Source organism: Anguilla anguilla, chromosome 1 (assembly GCF_013347855.1).
Source record: "Anguilla anguilla isolate fAngAng1 chromosome 1, fAngAng1.pri, whole genome shotgun sequence".
Taxonomy (NCBI): domain Eukaryota; kingdom Metazoa; phylum Chordata; class Actinopteri; order Anguilliformes; family Anguillidae; genus Anguilla; species Anguilla anguilla.
In genome coordinates this window covers 74662349-74681979 of record NC_049201.1, presented here as the reverse complement: position 1 = coordinate 74681979, position 19631 = coordinate 74662349, and the positions used below count along the sequence as shown (strand labels likewise).

General features: G+C 45.7%; 2 protein-coding genes across 9 annotated transcripts in view; one reads left to right on the top strand and one right to left on the bottom strand.

Annotated features, from left to right (window-relative positions):
* The first annotated feature begins 877 nt into the window (after nt 1-877).
* On the top strand, nt 878-9075 carry si:dkey-79d12.4 (flocculation protein FLO11). Of its 4 annotated transcripts, XM_035423437.1 has the most exons (5): nt 878-974; nt 1458-1495; nt 2038-2119; nt 4510-4688; nt 5189-9075. In XM_035423437.1, exons 4-5 carry the CDS (start codon nt 4533-4535, stop codon nt 8756-8758), a joined length of 3726 nt encoding a protein of 1241 aa, XP_035279328.1. In that variant the 5' UTR covers nt 878-974; nt 1458-1495; nt 2038-2119; nt 4510-4532; the 3' UTR covers nt 8759-9075. The 4 variants fall into 4 exon arrangements, with proteins under 4 accessions (XP_035279328.1, XP_035279336.1, XP_035279353.1 ...); XM_035423445.1 differs by lacking the exon at nt 1458-1495; XM_035423462.1 differs by lacking the exons at nt 1458-1495; nt 2038-2119.
* A 3716-nt stretch (nt 9076-12791) lies between these two features.
* kcnn4 (potassium intermediate/small conductance calcium-activated channel, subfamily N, member 4) overlaps nt 12792-19631 on the bottom strand; it is a 31254-nt gene continuing 24414 nt past the window's right edge. For 3 of the 5 annotated variants that reach the window (XM_035423475.1, XM_035423512.1, XM_035423503.1), the window contains exons 7-9: nt 18088-18157; nt 15138-15304; nt 12792-14748 (exon numbers count right to left, since the gene is read on the bottom strand). In XM_035423475.1, coding sequence (XP_035279366.1) covers nt 14745-14748; nt 15138-15304; nt 18088-18157 — 241 coding nt within the window. In that variant the 3' untranslated portion in view covers nt 12792-14744. Of the gene's footprint in view, nt 14749-15137; nt 15305-18087; nt 18158-19631 lie in introns of those variants that run through there. The other 2 variants (XM_035423483.1, XM_035423494.1) reach the window with 2 other exon arrangements.

Sequence of the window (19631 nt, the reverse complement as noted above, 5' to 3'; positions counted from 1 at the left end):
TTCAGACATAAACAGTCTGAAATCCTGCCACCCCCCCCCCCCCCCGCCCCGCCCCCCTTTTTACAGTCTGAATTAATAATTGCAAAGAATTTTGTATTCTTTTAAGAAATTGAGAAAAAACATGATAATGAGAATAGATCTAATAATTTTCTCAGAATGTGCATGTTTAAATACATTTTAGTTTGAATTAACTATACACACATACACCGTTCACCCTAGCAAATAATTTTTTATTGAATGTATACTTCCAGGAACATACCATTTTTACTTTTGAGGGGAGGGGCAAAATCCTAACTTTTATGAAAATGTTAGTGTTAGTATGTTTTTTTTTTCTCTAGAATTCATAGATTTCATTTGATAGCTATGGACTTTCATAAGGCATGCCTATAGTGGCCTGGGATCATGAATTCAATATCACCGTTTGTCAGTTGATAAATGTATGCATGAGTGTGGGTTATGTGTATATTTATACACAATACATGTGTCTTACACTTCTACATGCCTACAAAATTGAATTCTCAACATACATATTCAATTATTTGAATAAAGTAACATTTAGCTTATTTATCTGAAAGTAAACAACTTTGCAAATGGCTTCCCAATTTGGTAAGCACTTTAGCAAAATGGCAGTTGATCACATGCTTCCCAGTGACTATTTACATTTTTTTCACAAGATGACAACATACTTCAGAAATAACTGCATGAAATTTAAATATATTAATATGCAATCCTCTGGATATATTTTTCAAATATGAAGAAGGGCACCTGAGGCTGCAAAATATTTGAAGGAATCCTGGGTGTTGCAGTCCAACAAAAGCAAAGAAAATGATGACGTTCCTGCTGAATGCTGGGAAATGTAGGCTTCAAATTGATCCCACCCCTTCCTGTTGCACAGGAAAAGGAGGAGATAACAGGACGAGAAAATACAAAAATTACATCTTTGACGCTTATTTATAAAAAAAAAAATAAACAAGGTAATTTGTTTATTTGAGCTTTTGTAAATTACGTGTGCACATCAGATTGTTTACTCATAGGGCAGCCGATTTAGTTTAGTTAAATATTTACAACACGTATCAGACCAAATGCAATTCCAGTAATTGCTACACGCTGCAGCAACGTTGGTTTACGTCAATGTACGACAGAAAATAAAGCTGTGTCTGCTTTAAAGAAAATATAATTCTGTTTTATGAGTAACTGCTGCACGTGGTGTCCATATGCACCTAGTTGTATGTAACTAAGGTGATATAGTTCAGTTCGGCTTACTTGAAGACGTATAGCCAGCGAGCTAGTTATCAGCCTTGCTGCACTACTTAGGTTCCTGCTTACGTTACACTTCACTCTGTAGCGTGTTCAGTACAATTAAACTAGCTTTTACTCTTGTTGTTGTTGCTGTTTCTTTTAGAAGATACGCTCACCACATTATGCCGTCAGCTAAACTGTATTCCGCTTCATTTCAGTCTTCTTGGCAAGCGATTCCTCTTCGCCAGACTAGCTTGTGAGTTATATACTAAATCCGGAAAGGAGTTTTAACTAGCCAGCTAGCTTGATTGTGCCATGCGTTGCCAGCCAAGTTGAGGGAGAAACACGCATAACTTTACAAACCATAGCTAGGCAACATTACTATTTTGATGTTCTTTTATCTTGCAAAGTAAAGGTGTTTGTTACAGAACTTGCGGAACGTCTGTAGTTCAACAGTGCGCAGCGTGCAATTTCAGTGAATAATCTGTGATGAAATCTAGTTGATTAGAGACCATGTTTTATCGTCCTTTCCCAAGAACTAGGCTGTATCATAGTTTGGTTATACAAATTCTTACTGTTATTCTAACAAAAAAACACAGGGAATTCTTTCACTTTCTGTTCGTTTTTACAGATAATAAGACATGTCGTATGTTCACAGCTGAGTCACAATGCTCCAGTTCATCTTATTGGCAAAAGATTTAAACAGCCTTAGCTACAGACAACCACGGAAATAGCTGAGGGATTTAATTTCAAGCAATATGTTTTAATTTTTATTTATTTATTCATTTACTTTTACAGCAGGCTTTGGTGTGTCCAGCTAATGGATTTGGGGACTGGTGGCCGAAGAGGATCTTCAGGAGATCAAAAGCCTGCTGTAAAAGTAATACAACATGCAACGTGCATTTGATGAGAACATGTCCCCCATCCCCAATGTCCATTCTACTAGTTTCCACTGTAATGTGTGTGAAAGAATACCTGAATGCTGGGAAATGTAGATGGATTGACGTATCTATGAGTTCATTCGAAACTGGAACTAAGCAGATCCAGTTCTTTTTATGGCTAAATATCTTCAAGTTCGATTTTGTTTATCTGTTGCATTTTTTAAAAAGACATCTTGAGGTTTGGCACTACCAAATGCTTACTTCAGTTTATGTTAACGATATGCGCTTAATCTCATGATTCAGATCGTATGCTGAACTGAATCATGAAACTAATTGTCTGATTCCAACTCATTGTTTTCCTGTCTGTTTTTAATGGTAAGATGAAGGCTTGACATATAGATAATCAAGGAAGCTTCTGTTCTCTAAGCTCTTCTCTTTAGTTATTAAACGGCTAATGCCATTGACCATGTTGTTGTGTTTTTCTATAAACATGGCCATCAGTTTGTCTCCACTTTAATTCTTGTATGTACTTCAGTCCTCCACCAACAAGAGGGCAATAGCCTATTTGTCAAGCCATGTAATTATCCCGACTGCACCACCGCAATCATCTAAGTTGATAAAGCAGTTACCACTAATGACTGATTGACAGTGATGTTTACAAGTGACAGTCATGTGAAATTCAGTAAGATTATTTTGGAACGAGGATATGGAGCAGTATTTTGATATTCTGTGGAAGGGATGTTGGTTTTTGTTTGAGGCAGAGGGCAATGCGTAAAAGATTGTATCAATTATTTAACATTTAACTTTCGGAGAATGGTTAAATAAATAGCATTCATAATTAAAACAAATTCAGTAGAGGTATGTTAAGAAATGATAAATAAGTGTTGATTTCCATGAAAATTCAAGCCTCTAAACTGGGATTAAAATTGGTCTGTTTTTTGGCTGGACCGCAACAGCGGGGCCAGCCCTACAAACATGAATGTCTGTGAGTGACTGACTGACTGACTGAGTGATAATGTTACACCGCACATGTCTGTGACGTCGGCCGGTTCGGTCCAGCCATACACTAGGTTTTAACCTGGTCTTGTTTTCTCTGTCATGGTGAGCTGTGTGGCGCAGTCCATAGGGGCTGATGCTTGTTGCCACCTAAGCACGATCATTCTTTGCGCCGAAAGACTTGCAAATGATATCATGTTGTATTCTGAGCCAGTTTTCACTGGCTTAGGACATGTAATACATAAAACTGATGGCAGAGTGTTTAGATCGACCTGTCTTTTTAAAACCTTTGAGGAAAGTTTGAAAAGTGCTGCGCAGTTCCAAAATATGCGACCCAACGATGCAGCTGTGCCAATCCTGTAGAGGAGTTGTTCCGTATTGAACTGGGAAGCGTTTCTTTCCATACCTTTGCAAACGATTGTGTTTATAGTTTAACCTGCTGTTTTGAATATAATTCCGTAGTCGGCTAGCTAGCTATCTGGGATAACTAGCATGTTAATGTATTAGCGTAGCATAGTTTTGAGGATTAGAGTAAATGACACAGTTGACTTCTCATGATGCCGGTAACGAAATGCATCGTACCAATATCTAATTTGTTGACTACTTAGTGTTTCATTGTTAAATGGCTTTTGTCTTATGTTTTTGATAGCTGATAGTGATAGACACCAGAGGAAGTATATTTTGCTAAGCAGCAGATGTGTACGTAATTGTTTTATTTTTTGTACTCGATTCACATAACTTATTTTTTTTCCCCATGCATTGTAGTTGTTGCCATGGTATCAGATATAAACCACTCCATGCCAGTGCATATAAAAGAATATATGTCAGTTCAGGGTGGTTAAAGGCTGTATATTCTTGTATATGCACAGCATGTTGTGGTTTGTATTTTTATTAAGAATGGAGGTGTTGAATGACGAATGGCATCTATCCGCGGCTCAAAGGCTGCCTTTTCCCATGATTCCCCCTGGGTGTTGATCTCAGACCTTAATTGGTGTAAATGTTTTTAATACTCACTCTGTTATCATTTGTGTGATTTACTGTTAAACTGAAAGTTGTGCAAAATGAATGAAATCTGTCTTGAGTGCTGCTCACCAGGCAGATATTGTTGCATTGGTTCACTGAAAGACATCCTCTCCTGGTGTGTGCACTTCATGCTCTAGGCTCAGTTTGCTTCCTTTCACTCCAACTGTATTAGGTCAGGTAGTTGTTTTTATAAGTGACATGATTAGTCACTCGATTTGTGTAATTAGCCGCTTGATGTGTGAGTGCCTGCCAGAAGTTCTGGAGGATCGCAGCTGAAGTACAGGCTTCAATCTGTGTGGTTCCTGCGATGGAAGCAAACTGGTGGCCTTACCCATGTTGTGACACATGCCTTTTTATTTTGGTCGTATAGGTCGCTGCTAGAACAGAAAGGACATGGAGACGTTTGACGAGTCCGGGGTCGCCGTGGCCATGGAAATGGGGCTGCCAATGGACATGGTCGCTGAGGAGGTGGTGACACAGGACGAGGGTGGGGCCGATTCAGATGGCCTGACTGCAGCCATGGACTGCCTGACCTCACAACCCTCTGTCGTGAGTAGCTACAGAAGTTCCATCGGGCTCATCAAACCGTAACACCAACAGGAGTGGCATTGGAGCAGGAGATGAGGATGATGATGATAATATTGTAGAAACACAGAATAATGCACTGTCTGAGCTTTATTCTGTAGCTGTGTGAAGTTGAATTCTGTGCGTGTTGCTCGAGGTCAGAGGTCAGAGGTCACGGAAGTTAGTTTTTAAGTTTGAGAGTGTGGCCATTGTATTTACTTCTGCGGGAAATCCTGGAAAGGGTCTTTTTTGCGCTTGTAATGCTATGGGGCATGCTGTCATGGACAGTGTGAAAGTTTAAGTATCAGTGGCTATAACCAGAGGAAAGAGATTTCTTTCAAGTCTTTGTGAGGTAAATTTTTGTCAATTTCTGGGGACTGCCAAAACAGGGGTGAAATCACAGTATATTGCAAGGAAACACAATTAGCCATTTGTAACGGTGATAGTGGTGGCAAAACCCCCTTCCCTCTGTCCGCTCTTCGCAGAACATCCTCAGCAAATTTGGGAGGGAGCTTGGCTACCTGGACTCGAGCGAGGATGAGGACTCGAGCGAGGACGAGGGCCCCAGCTCGCCGGCGGGCCGGCTGTACGTGTCGGGGCAGAGCGCGGCGGAGGGGGGGAGCAGCGACGTGTGGTCGGGCAGCGCGCGGGACGACTGCCTGTGCTGGGAGTGCGGCGAGCGCTTCCGCTCCCTGGACCTGCTGATGGCGCACTTCCGCATGCACGAGGCCTGCGTGCGCTGCAACGTGTGCCACGTGACCTTCCGCCGCGTGGTGTCGCTCAGCATGCACCTGGACAACGTGCACAGCAACATGGACATGTACTGCGGCCCCTGCCGCCTCCCCTTTCGCAGCAAGTGGGACCTGAACGAGCACCTGGGGAAGCACCTGGAGCCCTGCGGGCCGCCCGGCGATCCGCCCGGCGATCCGCCCTGGGCCGGTCCCCGAAAAAAGAGCAGGGTGTGCCATCAGCCGGGCGACTCTAAGGAGGAGTCGACCGCACCTGAGCCGGCGTCTGTGTCTGTACCCGTCACCCCGTCTGTACCCGTGTCTGTACCCATTATTGTGTGTGCACCTGTGTCTGTACCCTTGTCTACACCCATTACTGTGTCTGCACCTGTCTCTGTCCCCATGTCTGTCCCCATTACTGTGTCTGCACCTGTGTCTGGACGTGTTCCTGTGTCTGCACCTGTGCCTTTAGCATTACCTATGTCCGTACCTATATTTTTACCTGTGTCCGTACCTATATCTTTACCTGTCTCTGTACCTGGTCCTCGTACCGTACCTGTAGCTTCTGTACCTGGTGCTGTTTCTGTACCAGTACCTGTATCTGTAACCGGTCCTATTTCTGTACCTGTATCTGTACCTGGTGCTGTTTCGGTACCTGTACCTGTGGCGATCTCCACGAAGCCGCCGTCTTCCACCGCAAAAGGCCGGTGCCCTCCTCTGGACGAGTCGACCCTGAACGCGCTGGTGGCCAAGGACCACACGTACAACAACACCTACAAGACCGGCAACGGGGTGGCAGCCAGCTCCTACGGCCTTCGAATGCGCCACACCAAGACGCTCGCCAAGGCCTTCCCGCCGCAAAGCCTGCCGGGGAGCGCGCGCCAGAAGAAGATCCACCTCTTCCTGTTCCGCAACACGGACCGGCGGCAGGAGAAGGAGGCGACGGTAGCGGGAGGGGAAAGGGACCGACGCGTGGCGGAGGTCGCTGAGGAGAAGGACGTCAAGCCAGACGCCTCCTCCCTGATCCCCCCGCTCCCTCGCTGCCTGGCCCCTTCGGACCAGGGCGCCAAAATCAAACAGGAGCCCGCGGATCACTGCAGCCAGGAGGTGCCGTGGGAGGGGGAGCCGGTCGAGGAGGACGAGGACCTGGAGCCGTCGTGGGAGGAAGTGCACTCTGACGAATCGATGTCCCTCGAGGACTGCTCCGAGTACGATCCGGGCAGCGCCTCGGACGCCTCCACGGAGTCCATGAGCAGCGGGAACTCGAGCGGCTCCTCCTACACCCCTAACAAGCGACGAGGCAAGAGGGCGAGAAATCGGGGGGGTCCCAGGGGCAGGAAGCTGAGCCGGGCGTGGTCGGGCCAAGTGGCCGTAGCTCCTGTTCGACCGCCGCCTGCTAGCGACTCTGTGAACCCGTGCCAGAGCAGTGGGGACCGGGCGAGCCCGCAGCCCAGCACTCCGGCTGCCGTGAAGCTGAAAGTGCCGGAGCCGTCTGCCGCCGGCGGCAACCTGGCCGTGAGCCGCCCTGCCTTGAGGCCCTCGCGGATGTACGCCTGCGACCAGTGCCGCGAGGTGTTCCCCGAGCAGGTCACCTACAGGCGCCACCACTGCCTCACGAGGACCGCGGCCATCATGACGTGGAGCGCCCCCGCTCCCCTCCCAGCAGCCACCGCCACAGCCCCCGCTGCCGCCGCCGCCACCATCCAAAATCCTGCCACGGGCCCCGTCCCAGCACCCGCGGCTCAGAGAACCGTCACGGCACCTTCTGCCAGCGGCCCGGCGTCCGGCTGCGGCGGCGGGGTCATGAAGGTCACGCAGATGGCCGTCCCGTGCAGCATTCAGAACTCCGCGCTGGTGTCACCGCTGCCGGTGGCCAGCGGGCCCGTTTTCACGCTGCCGAGCATCATGCTCCCGAGCCCGACTCCCTCCATGCAGTCCGGCTCCAGGCCCCTAATGGCCACCGTGCTGTTCAACGGCAACGGTTCGGCCGGAAGGCTCACTCGCCTGGTGCTCCAGACCCAGGGGCTCACGTTCCCGACGCACACGCTGTCCCAGACTCGGCCTATAAGGCTGTCCGTTCCCTCACAGGCCAATCCCTCCACTCCCGGTCAGGCCTCTCCTTCCATGCAGCTGGCTAACCTCATGATTGGAGGCCTGATCCAGCCGCAGACGCTTGTTAAATCCCCACACCCGCCTACAGCCCCCTCCCCAGCTCCTGCCCCTGGCCCTGCCCTTACACCTGCCCCTACACCTGCCTCTGCTCCCATACCTTCCCCTGTCCTCATAACTGCACCTACCCCAACCTCTGTAGCTGGCCCTGCTCCTGTTTCTGCCCCCAGCTTCATACCTGCCTCTGCCCCCATAACAATCCCCACCGCTATTTCTGCTTCTGCCCCTATAACAATCCCAACCCCTATAACTGGACCTACCCCCATAACAATCCCTACCCCTATAACTGGGCCTACCCCCAAAACGATCCCTACCCCTATAACTGGCCCTACCCCTGTCACTGCTCCTACCCCCATAAAAATCCCTACCTCTATAACTGGCCCTACTCCCTTAACAATCCCTACCCCCAAAGCTACTCCTGCCCCCAAAACAATCCCTACCCCTATAACTAGCCTTACCCCTGTTACTGCTCCTGCCCCCATAACAATCCCTGCCCCCAATGTTGGTCCTGCCCCCATAACAATCCCTACCACCAATACTGCTCCTGCCCCCATTACTGCTTCCTTCCTCCTACCTGCCCTCACCCCCCTCCCTGCTACGTTCCCGCCCCCTGCCCCGGGACCCCTGAGTATCTTGGGCATGTTCGCCAACCGCAGCCAAGAGCTGGCGCTGCAGAAGCGCCTGGAGAAGAGCTGGCGATCCAAGGGGGTCTTCCTCTGCCGCCAGTGCGGAGCCGTCTCCCGGCAACCGTCGCTGGGCGTGCGGCACCGCTACCTGCACCGCGGCTCCCGCCGGCACCGCTGCCACTGCGGCCGGGCCTTCCTGCGCCGGCTGCACCTGCTCCGCCACCACGTGCAGCACGCCGAGGCCACCCGCTTCGTGTGCGCCCCCTGCGGGCGGACCTTCTCCGGCGCCCGCTGCCTGGCCCGGCACAAGCGCGACCAGGAGAGGAAGAGGAAGAGGAAGAAGCGGGCGAGGCCCAGGAGGGACTGTCACGCCCCCTTCTCCTGTGACTGCGGCCAGATCTTTCAGAGGCCCGCTGCCTTCCTTTGGCACAAACTAAAAAACCCCAAACAGCGGGGAGTAGGCTTAAAACAAACACAGCGCGGTTGCCCCAGGGGTAACGCTGCCAGTCAGATAAAGACCTCTCCTTTATAGCGGGAAATGCGTGTTTGTGTGCAGACCTGAACTACCATTTAACGTTATTTTTCTTTTTGGAAATAATAGAAAAGTAAATTATGTTGGATATTGCCCAGGGGAAAAAACATGAACCTTACTTTACTGTACATCAAAATATTGATGTGCCAAAAGTTAAAATAACTAGTGAATGAATACAAAAGGTTTAACGTGATGCGGTTTGAATGGACGGTTCGATCTGGTTGTTTATTTTTATCTTGATACTGTTCCACACCATGGAATCGATGGTTCTTTTTTACGGACATTTCTGAATAAAAGTGAAATTTAGTTTGGGAAAAGTGGTGTGTTCCAATGCATACAATGAGTTTCAGAGAATATTCTGTTTAATCAGTGGGCTTTAATCATTTGGAAAACATATTTACACTGAATAGATTTGAACATGTGCAAAAATAACGCTGTAAACGTCTTCGGTAATAAGATCCACTTTTTTCATGCTCTTACAATAACAGACATGAAAAGTGAACACGATCAGTAAAACAGAGACATGACCAGTTAAAAAGGGTATTATATATATTTTTTACAGTGGCCACTGTGCATATCTACAAAATGTAACATTCTTGATCGAAGTCCAGTTTGTGAAAAAAAAAAGAAATTCTGCTGATGCAATTTTTTGAAAATAGCTTACCAAATGGCGTGGCCCGAAGAAGGGCCTGATACAGGTGGACATAGTGTTGGGAAAGTATGCCAGATGTCGTAGACCATATTTCAACCGGAATATTCTGGAACACTTTAAATTGAATTGGATTGAAAGCCAAAAGAGTATCCAGTAAGGGAACGAGATAACTGAAAGCTGACCTTTGAGTCCAACCTAAATATTTTATCCATAATGGTAGGAGTATTCAAACAGGCTGTCATCTTTGATGAGTGTAAGGCTTGTACTTTATATTATTCTAGTCCCTGTCTCAGGAACCTGCAAATTTGGAGGGCTTAAGTTAAATAAGGATTTGTAAACTATGTTGCATTTTCATACTTCAGGAGCAGTACTTTAACAAGACCAGGTTAAAACCTAGTATATGGCTGGACCTAACAGTGTTTCCTCTAGGATTTTTTTCAGCAGCGGGGGAAAGTGTTTTGTTGTACCTGGGTGGTGCGCACGTGCCGCCTGCATCGGAGTGAATATCAATAGGTCATTTAAAAATATGAAATAAAATGACACGACTGCAAAACAAACATTAGAACATATTTATTATCTATTTTTTCATACATAATGCCTCTTTGACCCACTACTTACAGAGGGCACTGCATACTCAGTGGCAAAGTTTGCAGCCTGGCTGAGATCCATGGGTGGAACCTTGTCTTGTCTACCCATTTAGGGTCTCAGCCTGATAGCCTGTGCTTAGTCTTCATTTTCTCTCCTCTCTCCTGTCCTCCTCCACTCTCCTCTCCACTCATCTCTTTCTGCCCTCTCTCCTGCTTCACTCTGTTGTCCTGCTCCACTCGCCTCCACTACTCCTGCCTGTGTACTTGTCTAATAAGGTTAAATTTGAGAATGAGTAACGTTAGATAATTCTTTCACATCAAATAGTTGATCACACAACCAGTAAGAACATTAAAATATTGTAGTAGCCACCACTAACGTTACATATTTTAGACATAAGTAGAAGGCATTTCTTTCCCTTCAAAACTTCGGGGCATAGCTAAGAACTTTCCCTCTCTAGCTAAATAACGTTAGAGCGAGAGCGCATTATCGACCACCCGAGGGGCGGGACGTGTATCGACCACCTGAACCGCTAGTGTATTTACTTCGTAATTTATTAGAGAGAACTGGACATCATTACCTATTAAAATGTAAGTCCTGTAAAAATACACATAATACACTGTCTAAATGTGAAAAACCAACTTCATATATATATATACATTTAGTTATATTAATACAGCCTTATTTACTATATCAACTTTAAGACAAGCAACACGCTCGGAATTATCTCATCACGAACCTCTAAACCCAATGGCGCAGACGTAGCGTCATAATTGCAAACTGCTTTCCTAAAGGCTATTTTGCGTCCTGCGACTTGGGTTACAACAGTGAATATGTACGGATTCCTGGACGTGCCGATAGCGACCACCCTTTCTCATATTAACCTCAAATACGCAAGACAGGACACTTATACAGTATGCTAGCAAATTGATGTCAAGTTCCATTGATTTATATGGGGTGGTCGATACAGGTCCCCTTAGCAACCAAAAGCTAGCGCTGGGCCACCTCTGATTTGTTTGCTGGCACTGACAAAAATCGCGAAAGTACTGAAAAACGAACCACTGGACGATAACAAGGACATTTTTCCCTACATAACTAGGTACTGGTTGTTAGCGATATTTTGCCTATTTCATATATAGTTGCAAATCTGTTTACGTAACCTAACGTTAGATGGAACATTATTTCACAATATATTATTAATATTAATAAGAATTAGTTGGCCATGAACATCAATTGAGAATACATTGCGAATGTTTATTTAAACTGTAAAATCTGTCTAACTTAATGTTATAGTTAAATCTATCTTTTTTCTTGTTCTCCGGTAGCGTAATCCTAGCCTTGTTTGTCACTCTGCCTGAGCCGAGGAGAAAATGCTGTAGCCTACTTGCGCTGTTGTTTATTTGGGTGTCATGACACACGTGATCTGTCCAACCAATGGTGTAACTTCTTCACTCAGTCACTCACTCAGTCACTCAGTCACAGACATTCGCGTTTGTAGGGCTGGCCCCCGGGCTGTTGCGGTCCAGCCAAAAAGGAACTCCCACCGAAAGACGAATTGTCCTTTTCTGTAAAGGTGGCCCGATCAGTGTTGCATGCTTCCACAAGAGAGCGGTGTCGCTCCACAGGCAAACTGAAATGTGTTGTGAAGTGTACTTGTGGGAATGATAATTCCACATTTAAGCATTTGTGATGACCTACACGCAAGTAAGAGAGGTTAACTAATTAAGGTTAACTCGCATGTTTTCCTTGTTTTCTTCTATAGCCCAGTCAGAAGACATCTGGGTGTGAATTCCAGTCTACCTCACAGGCATTTAAACCCCTGGACCACGGAACAGCAAGAGAACTGCAAGTGCTTGCTGCATTTCTGTGGTCTTAGTAGTTTTAACCTATGGTTTGGACTCTGGCTGAGTACATGGTATTTGAACCTGTAAATAATGACTTTATTAGCTTCTCACCGCCCCAGAGTATCACAACCATTTAACAAGAGACTCTTGAGAAGGGCCTTGTCCACACTAGCATTTGGTTCACTTGCCACTTTCTCTTGGGAATCCTGGGATTGAAAGCTGGGGAAATGTTCATGGTGGACGCATCTTCCACTTGGTCAGCTTATCTTCAAAGCGGAAGCACTGGGTCACGTGCTTGAGTTCAGTTGCCTCTGACAACTAAAACAAAAGGACGTTTAATTTATAGCTACAGTCCAGGTGAAACAGCAAACTGGCAGGTGGGAGCAAGGGCAGTGGCTTCACCATTAGCATGTAATGGGGTAGGTCTGAGTAATGTCACAGTCCCGTAGGTCCCCGTGCTAATTCATGTCCTTTAATTCTGCTTTGGATGCACAATATTCAATGAATTAAATATGCGTCGCACGTCACATGCTAGTTACACACATTTTGGGTAAAGGAAGCCTTGCACTCGCACAGGTATTGTTACACACTTTGAACAAGAAGTTGCGTTCAATACAAGTGTGTCCATCACAGTATAATGGTGCAATATGCCTGTGGTTTGGGAGCAGCCCCTCAGGGAAGACACTTATTTTAATGATGTACAGAGTAATAAAGTAAAAGTGATGTGAAGTCATATAAATACTATATTCCAATGAGGCACATTTGCCAATGACAATATTGATTGATAAAACTGTTATGGATCATTGTTTTAACGGGAGAAAAATGAATGCCATAGATATTACAGCATACTCTTTTTAAAATAGATGTTTCCCAGTAATTTCTCGTCCACCTGGGAGTGTATATGAATATTTACCAGGCATTCAAAACGCAGCAAATTTGAGAGCTGAACAAAGAACAGCTTGACGATCAGTTTATTTCTTAGGCAGGAAAAGCACGCGCACAACAACACGGAGGTTCTTCTGAAGCGCGAGCGCAAATCAAATCAAAGGAAGTGACACACCAACGGTTTCTTTTTTTTTTTCAATTAACACATTGGGTGTCTCGTGTGGCCTCTGTCTGCCGCTAGCGAAGCTGGCGCTAGACGTCGCAGTGAAGTGTTTATTTCTCTCTGGGAAATCAGTCTCAGCAGGTAAGGCTGTCTGCTGCGTACCTGCTGCACATCTCGACACGGGCACCCGCCTATTTTCGCGCATCCACGGAGCTCGCGATTTTATTAAATCAATTAGAATGAATACGTAGCCTACTTTTTTAAAATGACGTTAAGTAGTTTTACTGCTTTCTTGTAATACCCAGTGCGGATAACCCAGTGCGGATATTGAGTGCGAATTATTTACATTGTTTTTTCTTCCTTTTTTTAATTTACGTTTTTGAGTTCTCGAATGCAAGAACTTGCTGAAAATGAATTAAAGGGCTGCATTTTTTTTCCTTTTGTTGGGCCTTGCATTTCCAGTCCGTGAGGTGTGCGTTGTCCTACCACAGTTCACAAATGTGTTGCGTTGTCATTCAATACACGAGAGGGCGCCATTTTGTACAAAGTACAGCGATCTACCCGTGGCCTGTATACACACTACTGCACCTACTGTCACACCTGCACCCCTGAACCTGCCCACCTGCGCACTGCTAAAGAAATGATACCTTTCCTCATCTTAAGAACACTCTGCTCTTTGGGTTGTGTCAAAACAGTTTGGGAGGGTCCTGGGGGCCATTTCACTGTGTGGTGGCGTACAGCCAGTCACGGCAGCGTCCTGGGTTTTCTGCTGTACCCTTCGAGAAGTTGTCTTCCTGTTGAGCACGCTCTGATCTCTCTCACAGGGGTGGCGTGGCCATGAACATTTTCGTTAGAAGTTGAACCTTTCACAATCGCGCACACAGTGTTACACACTGGTTTGTGCCTACGTGTCTGACGATGGTGACCTGCTGACATTCCCGTCCTCAGCATCTCTGTGTGCCCTTTCCTGCTGCCTTGTTGCAGTCACACATATTCCCATCATAACCATTGCCTGTTTTCCTCTGACCCTTTTTGTACCTACAGTCACAGGTGTAAAGAAGAATGTCAGCCACATCCAAAATGTCACGTCTGTAAACCAGTCGAGCATATATCTGGATGTCACACATTGGAATATGTGGCTGGCTTCAGGGCCAAAAATCATTTGTTACGGGTTTATGGCTCCAAGAGGAGAGTCTGACATTATTTACATTATGTTAATCTGATGTTCTACTGTATCACAAAGAAAGGAAAGTTTTGGAAAAGTATACTACATTACTGGTACGCACAGATTTTCGTATTTGTGACAATTACTAGGAGTCAATATGGTAGACAACTTGTTCCAATTTGCCTCAATCCTTCACCTCAAAAAGGTGAAAGGCATGCTGAACTTCCTTCTGTCAATGTCACTCATGTTGTGGGAACTGCTTCCCTTGCACACATCCTGCCATCTTGCAGATAACCTTTAAACAACAACAGCTTCCATGAGACGTGTGCATGAGATTTCAGACTTGAACCGAACAAAGTCCTTGACAGAGATGATTATTGCCGTATTTTTGACATGTGCGTAAATAAACCAGATATCATTCTTTGTCCATATCAAAGGGCTTTTCACTGAAAGGACAGTTCTCTCATCTCTGCAGATATGTCTCATTTATGATGCATCAGTCCATGTCTACTCAGGCCTCGGTTTTGTGTTAAAAAAGCAGGCATTGGGGAAGTTGTCTGCCTTTTATCATTAAAGAAGTCAAAGTGGTCTTTGGTTCTATAAGAAGAACCATTTTCAGGCAGAAGAATTGACAGTTTGTACGAAGATCTCGATTTCCAATCGGTTTCTGGACAGCTTTCGTGGGCAAACAGTCACCTGTTGAGGTAAACAGAAAGAAAAATAATTTATTAGTCACTGTGTGCTCTACTTCCCCATACATACAGCGTGCTGTACCTGTTCAACCACCTGATTTACAGTCATTCTAGGAACAAGGCATGTAACGCTTCGGATGTCTAGGTTTTAAGTCATGGATGATTAAGAGGGAAAGTATACAAAGAGCCATAAGCAATGGCATCCCAACAATGCAGTGAACGGAGTTTGTGTTTCAGCAGTTGCGTGTCCTTTCGCCCCATTGCACGCTGGGATAGGCTGCAGCACCCCCTACGACCCTGCTCAGGATAAGCAGGTACAGATAACGGATGGATGGTTGTGTGTCTCGTGGGGAAAGCAGGACCATTTTGGGTCGGTGTGGGTGGGGGCATTACCTTTCGTACCCGCGGTGCTGATGGACGGCCTGAGCCAGGATTTCGGAGGTGTGGTTCAGGCAGCGGCCCAGCTCGTCCAGCTTCTGCTCCATGGAGACGATGCGCTGCTCCAGCTCGTGGTACGAGCTGTTCCACTTGGCACTCAAGTCACACATGATCATCTGCATCTGAAAAGAAAAATGTGCCTTTTAGGAAGAGCAAGGCTGCCTCATTCGCCACGATTTATTGTATATATTTTTTACAATCTAGCTTTTTCCCTAGCTTTTCCTCAAAGAAAATTCAAAGGCTGGATTTTTTCCTTTTCTCCAAATTTGGAACGTCCGATGGCATCTGAAGGCCTGTCCCATTGATGCAGAGGTGCCTGTCAGTTTAAAAGGCCATGCATGTCGTGATTCATGCTGCTTTTATCCATCGGAGCCGCGCGGTCATTCCATTGGAGAAGAAAACTTTACGTTCAGCTATAGAAGCAGGCATCCAGTTCATCAGTCGCACTTTTGTTACGGGATGGCAACTTATGCCCAGCAGACCTGAAACCCCCTTGCCTGGCTGTTGCTATGACAAAGTTATACTGCAGCTCTGCCAGCTAAAGTCAGCGTAGTCATGGTCAGGATTTCATGCGAGACCATAGGATGCGCCGATGCACGGAAAACAAACGCCTTCGCAGGATGCATCGCTCAGCAAGCCTGCTTAAAATATATTTTCTCTTGCAGTGAGTCATTCTGTACAGGGATGAAAAAAGAAAACGTGTTTTGGTATTTTACCTTTAGTACTGGGTGTTTTCGACCCTAGATTGGGTTTTCTTGTTGTTTATATCCAGCAGTTAACTGAACAATCAGGAATGTTGCCTGAATGTAAAATGCACACGGAAAAGTAGAGAGGAACTGAACTGCGTATAAGCCAAGTAATACAAATAATACAAAACCTCTATTGTTTAACACGAGTCATGTTTGGAATAACAAGTCATTTGTTTGATAAGCAAATATAATTACACAAAGTTCAATTAAGTGATATTTGTTCCTAAGCTGAAAAGCTTTGCCTGCTGTTGTATGATATACAGTGCCCTCAGAAATTTTTCAACAGATCTGCAACAAAGTCAAATGAAAATATTTTTGACTGCAATTTTCCTGCTCCTGTATGATTAACTCTCCATAACATCAAAATGAAATAAAGTATTTAGATATCTAAAGATTATTTAGTATATATAATCTTTAGATATCTAAATACTATTCGCAGTACTCGCACCTTTTGTATTAACAAGAAATTGGGGTACATGTATTCCACTTTCTTGAGATCACAATAAATATCTTAGCAAGGTCCACCTATGTTGATTTTGAATCCACCAATAGCATGATTGCAGAACTCATATCCCTATCTTTGTGAGGTCTCTCAACTGAAACAGCAGATGAGACCAGCCACACCCTGATGAAGACCGAGGAACTGCCCATGGAACTTTGAGATCAAGTTGCTAGGTGGCACAAAACAGCAGAAGGCTATAAAAATATTAGCAATATTAGCATTGAAACTTCCTGAGAAAAAAAATGTGGCACATTTTTTTTTCACCTAGACATTACGAAGATCAGGCCACACTACCAACCTGAGGAACCTGACAAAAAGGGCAATTGTCAGGGAAGTGGCCCAGAGGCCGGCTACGATGCTGAGTTGCCTGAGTTCCTTGGGAAAAATGTCTAGAGATCAACAATCTCTTCAGCACATGAAAGATTTGGTCTCTTTGGTGAAATGGCTAGATGGAAGCCACTGCAGAGAAAAAGCCAACATTAAGTTATCCCTGGAGTTTTCCAAAAGCCTGAATGACCCTGAGACCTTTCGGAAGAAGATACTGTTCTCCAACGAGTCTAGGGCTCCTTGGCCCGAAAGCAAAGTACAATGTTTGGCACAAGCACAGCCCATCACCAAGGTAGCACAATCCATACCATGAAGCATGGCGTGGGTTTGCGTTTCAGCAGGAGACGAGCCATCAAGTGCAAGATGGATGGAACCAGTTACAGGGGAATGCTTGAGGAGAACCCCAAGATGTCTTGGGAACCAAGTTTCGGTTCCCAAGGGATGTGCATATAGGGGGAAGATTAATGTTCCAAAAGGACAATGGCCCAAGGCACACAGCAAAAAAATACAAAGCAATGTCTTTCAAACAAGAAGGTCAGTATTCTGGAATGGCCTGTCCCAAGCCCAGACTTAAACGCCATTGAAAATATATGGTATGGCCTGAAAATGTCTGTCCACTGAAGCCCTCCATCAAGCCTGGCAGAGTTGGAGCATGTCTGCATGGAGGAACGGGCAAAAATCCCAAAATCTAAATGCGCACAGTTCACACAAACATAATCGAGAACACTCAAGAGCTGTGAATGCTGTCAAAGACCTATGTACATAGTATGGACTCCAGGCGAATGAATACCTTTGTAATTGAAAAATGTATTTTGTTCTTTAAAAAGCTGTTGGATAATTTTTTTGTGCATTATAAATGTGTTGGATTGATTGTGTTGGTGAAGGAAGGGGGGGGGGGTGTTTCAGTGCATTCAAATTTTAAGCCGTAATGGGACAGAATGTGAGGAAGGGGTAAGTACTTTCTAAAAGCACAGTGAATTGTCAGACATGGTGCAATTAATTCACGATCAAGAACAGTACGGAGACAAGATATATTCAGAAACATAATCCTTCCAACCCCTTTCCCTTCAGCTCAACACTGGACCAATAATTTTATTCACGTTCAGCGAAGGACCAGGGAAAAAAAGTGGGTGGAAACTTGTACAGGGGAGATTATTAGGTGCCAAGATTTAGACAATGCGCTTGTCATTTTGTAGCATGTCAGTTTGTAGCATGAGAATTTGCAAATGAAAATAAAGGAGTGCTCCAGAGAGGGGTAGGTGGGAGTGGAGACGCGTCAGTAAAATAAAGACGAACCCGAAGCACGGCAGGTGGTGCGCTGGCTTACTTTGGGCAGGTCCACCATTTCGCTGGCGTAGTCCCGAAGCTTCCTCTGGTTCAGCCGCAGGTGCCGAAACCTGTCGGAATGGAGGAGACGGAGACGCGTGAGCCACACCCTCGCCGAACCCCTCCCTGCCGTGCGCAAGAGCGGGAGCGCGTGGCAACGCGTGCTCTCATTAACTTTCTGGGAGGGATGCCAGCGACACGCCTAGTCATTGTGCACACCCCGAACTGCGACTGCGTTCTCCTGGGGAAGGGCATCTTCCAAATATGTAACGATTCAATGATGGCTACCAGCCATGTTATGGATTTAAAGTTGTGTGCACGTGAGGTCTATATTTCGTTTTTTTTTTTTTTTTTTAATCTAAAGCAAACCCCAAATGAGAAGGAGGAAGTAAGCATTAAAGAGGGGTGAAGGGGGCTCCAGCACAGTCTCCAGCCTACCAGAGTACCTGCAAGTCTACAAGAGTCCAGCACTGGTGCTGAAGCCAAAGAGCTAATATATAACAGTTAGCACCCGTGCTGGTGTTACGTAAGAAGTTTTTTTTGAAGTCCTTTATGATTTACAGTCAGAACAGTCAGAGTCAGGCTCTCCTGGAAAAGGTGCTGGAATAGTCTCCCCCCTGATGACTTTCCTCAGTATATTTTTAGAGGGTCCGGTAACTGCGCAACAGGAAGCCAGATCCCTCCGCCCTGATGCAGGCGAGCGGGCTGAGCGTTTCGAGAGGTCCCCGGCCGGCTGTGAGCCCTTGCTCTACTGCTCCGATTCACACGTTCACACATCTGCACTTCCTATTTTTCACAACTGTCAAGGAGTCCGTGCCAAAGGAGCATGACCTCTCCACACCCTGTCCCCATACAAAAACACTCTCTCCCTCTCTGCCCCCCCCCCCCTTTTCTCTCTCAGTGGGTTTATAATGGTACATGTATTCATTCTTATACGGTTTCCCTGCGTGAACCCCCCATTGAATTTTTCTTTTATTTAATTTTTTTTTTACAGTAGCATAATTTTATTTAATTTGTAAATAAGTAAATAAGATGCAAGAGACTACATACAAGGACATAGTGCAGTTAAATCAAACCTTTTATGCTATGGCTTGCTTTACGAATGGGGGACTAGCTAGGAGTAGAACCATAGACGAGTTAGGATAAAGAGAAAATAAAAAACAGGACAGGACTAAGACACTGGCAGTGTTGTTCCGACTGTAACAGCAGGCTTGCGGATGGGCACTCTGCCTCTTTGATCTCAGTAACATCCTTTAGAGCAGGGGTCCCCTGTCCTAGTTCTGGAGAGCCATAGGGTCTGCTGGTTTTCGTTTTTTTTTTACCGGAAAAATTTGCAACCAATTTAGACCCAAGGAACCAGTCGGTGGGGCAACTGGGTAACCAGCTGCTCTGAATGACCAGTTTAGTTCTAAGTAACAACAAAAGCTAGCACACCCAGAGGCTCCCCGTAAGTATTCTCTGAGTCTACCTAGTGTCTGTGCTTGGGACCAGTACATTTAACGCCTGTGCTAGTGTTTCATTTGATTGGTGTGAGAGTCCTTAGAA

Coding starts and splice junctions, on each gene's coding strand:
- si:dkey-79d12.4 (XM_035423462.1), top strand. CDS start 4,533: ATGGAGACGTTTGACGAGTCCGGGGTCGCCGTGGCCATGGAAATGGGG. Junction 4,689..5,188: donor TGACCTCACAACCCTCTGTC/GTGAGTAGCTAC, acceptor CGCTCTTCGCAG/AACATCCTCAGCAAATTTGG.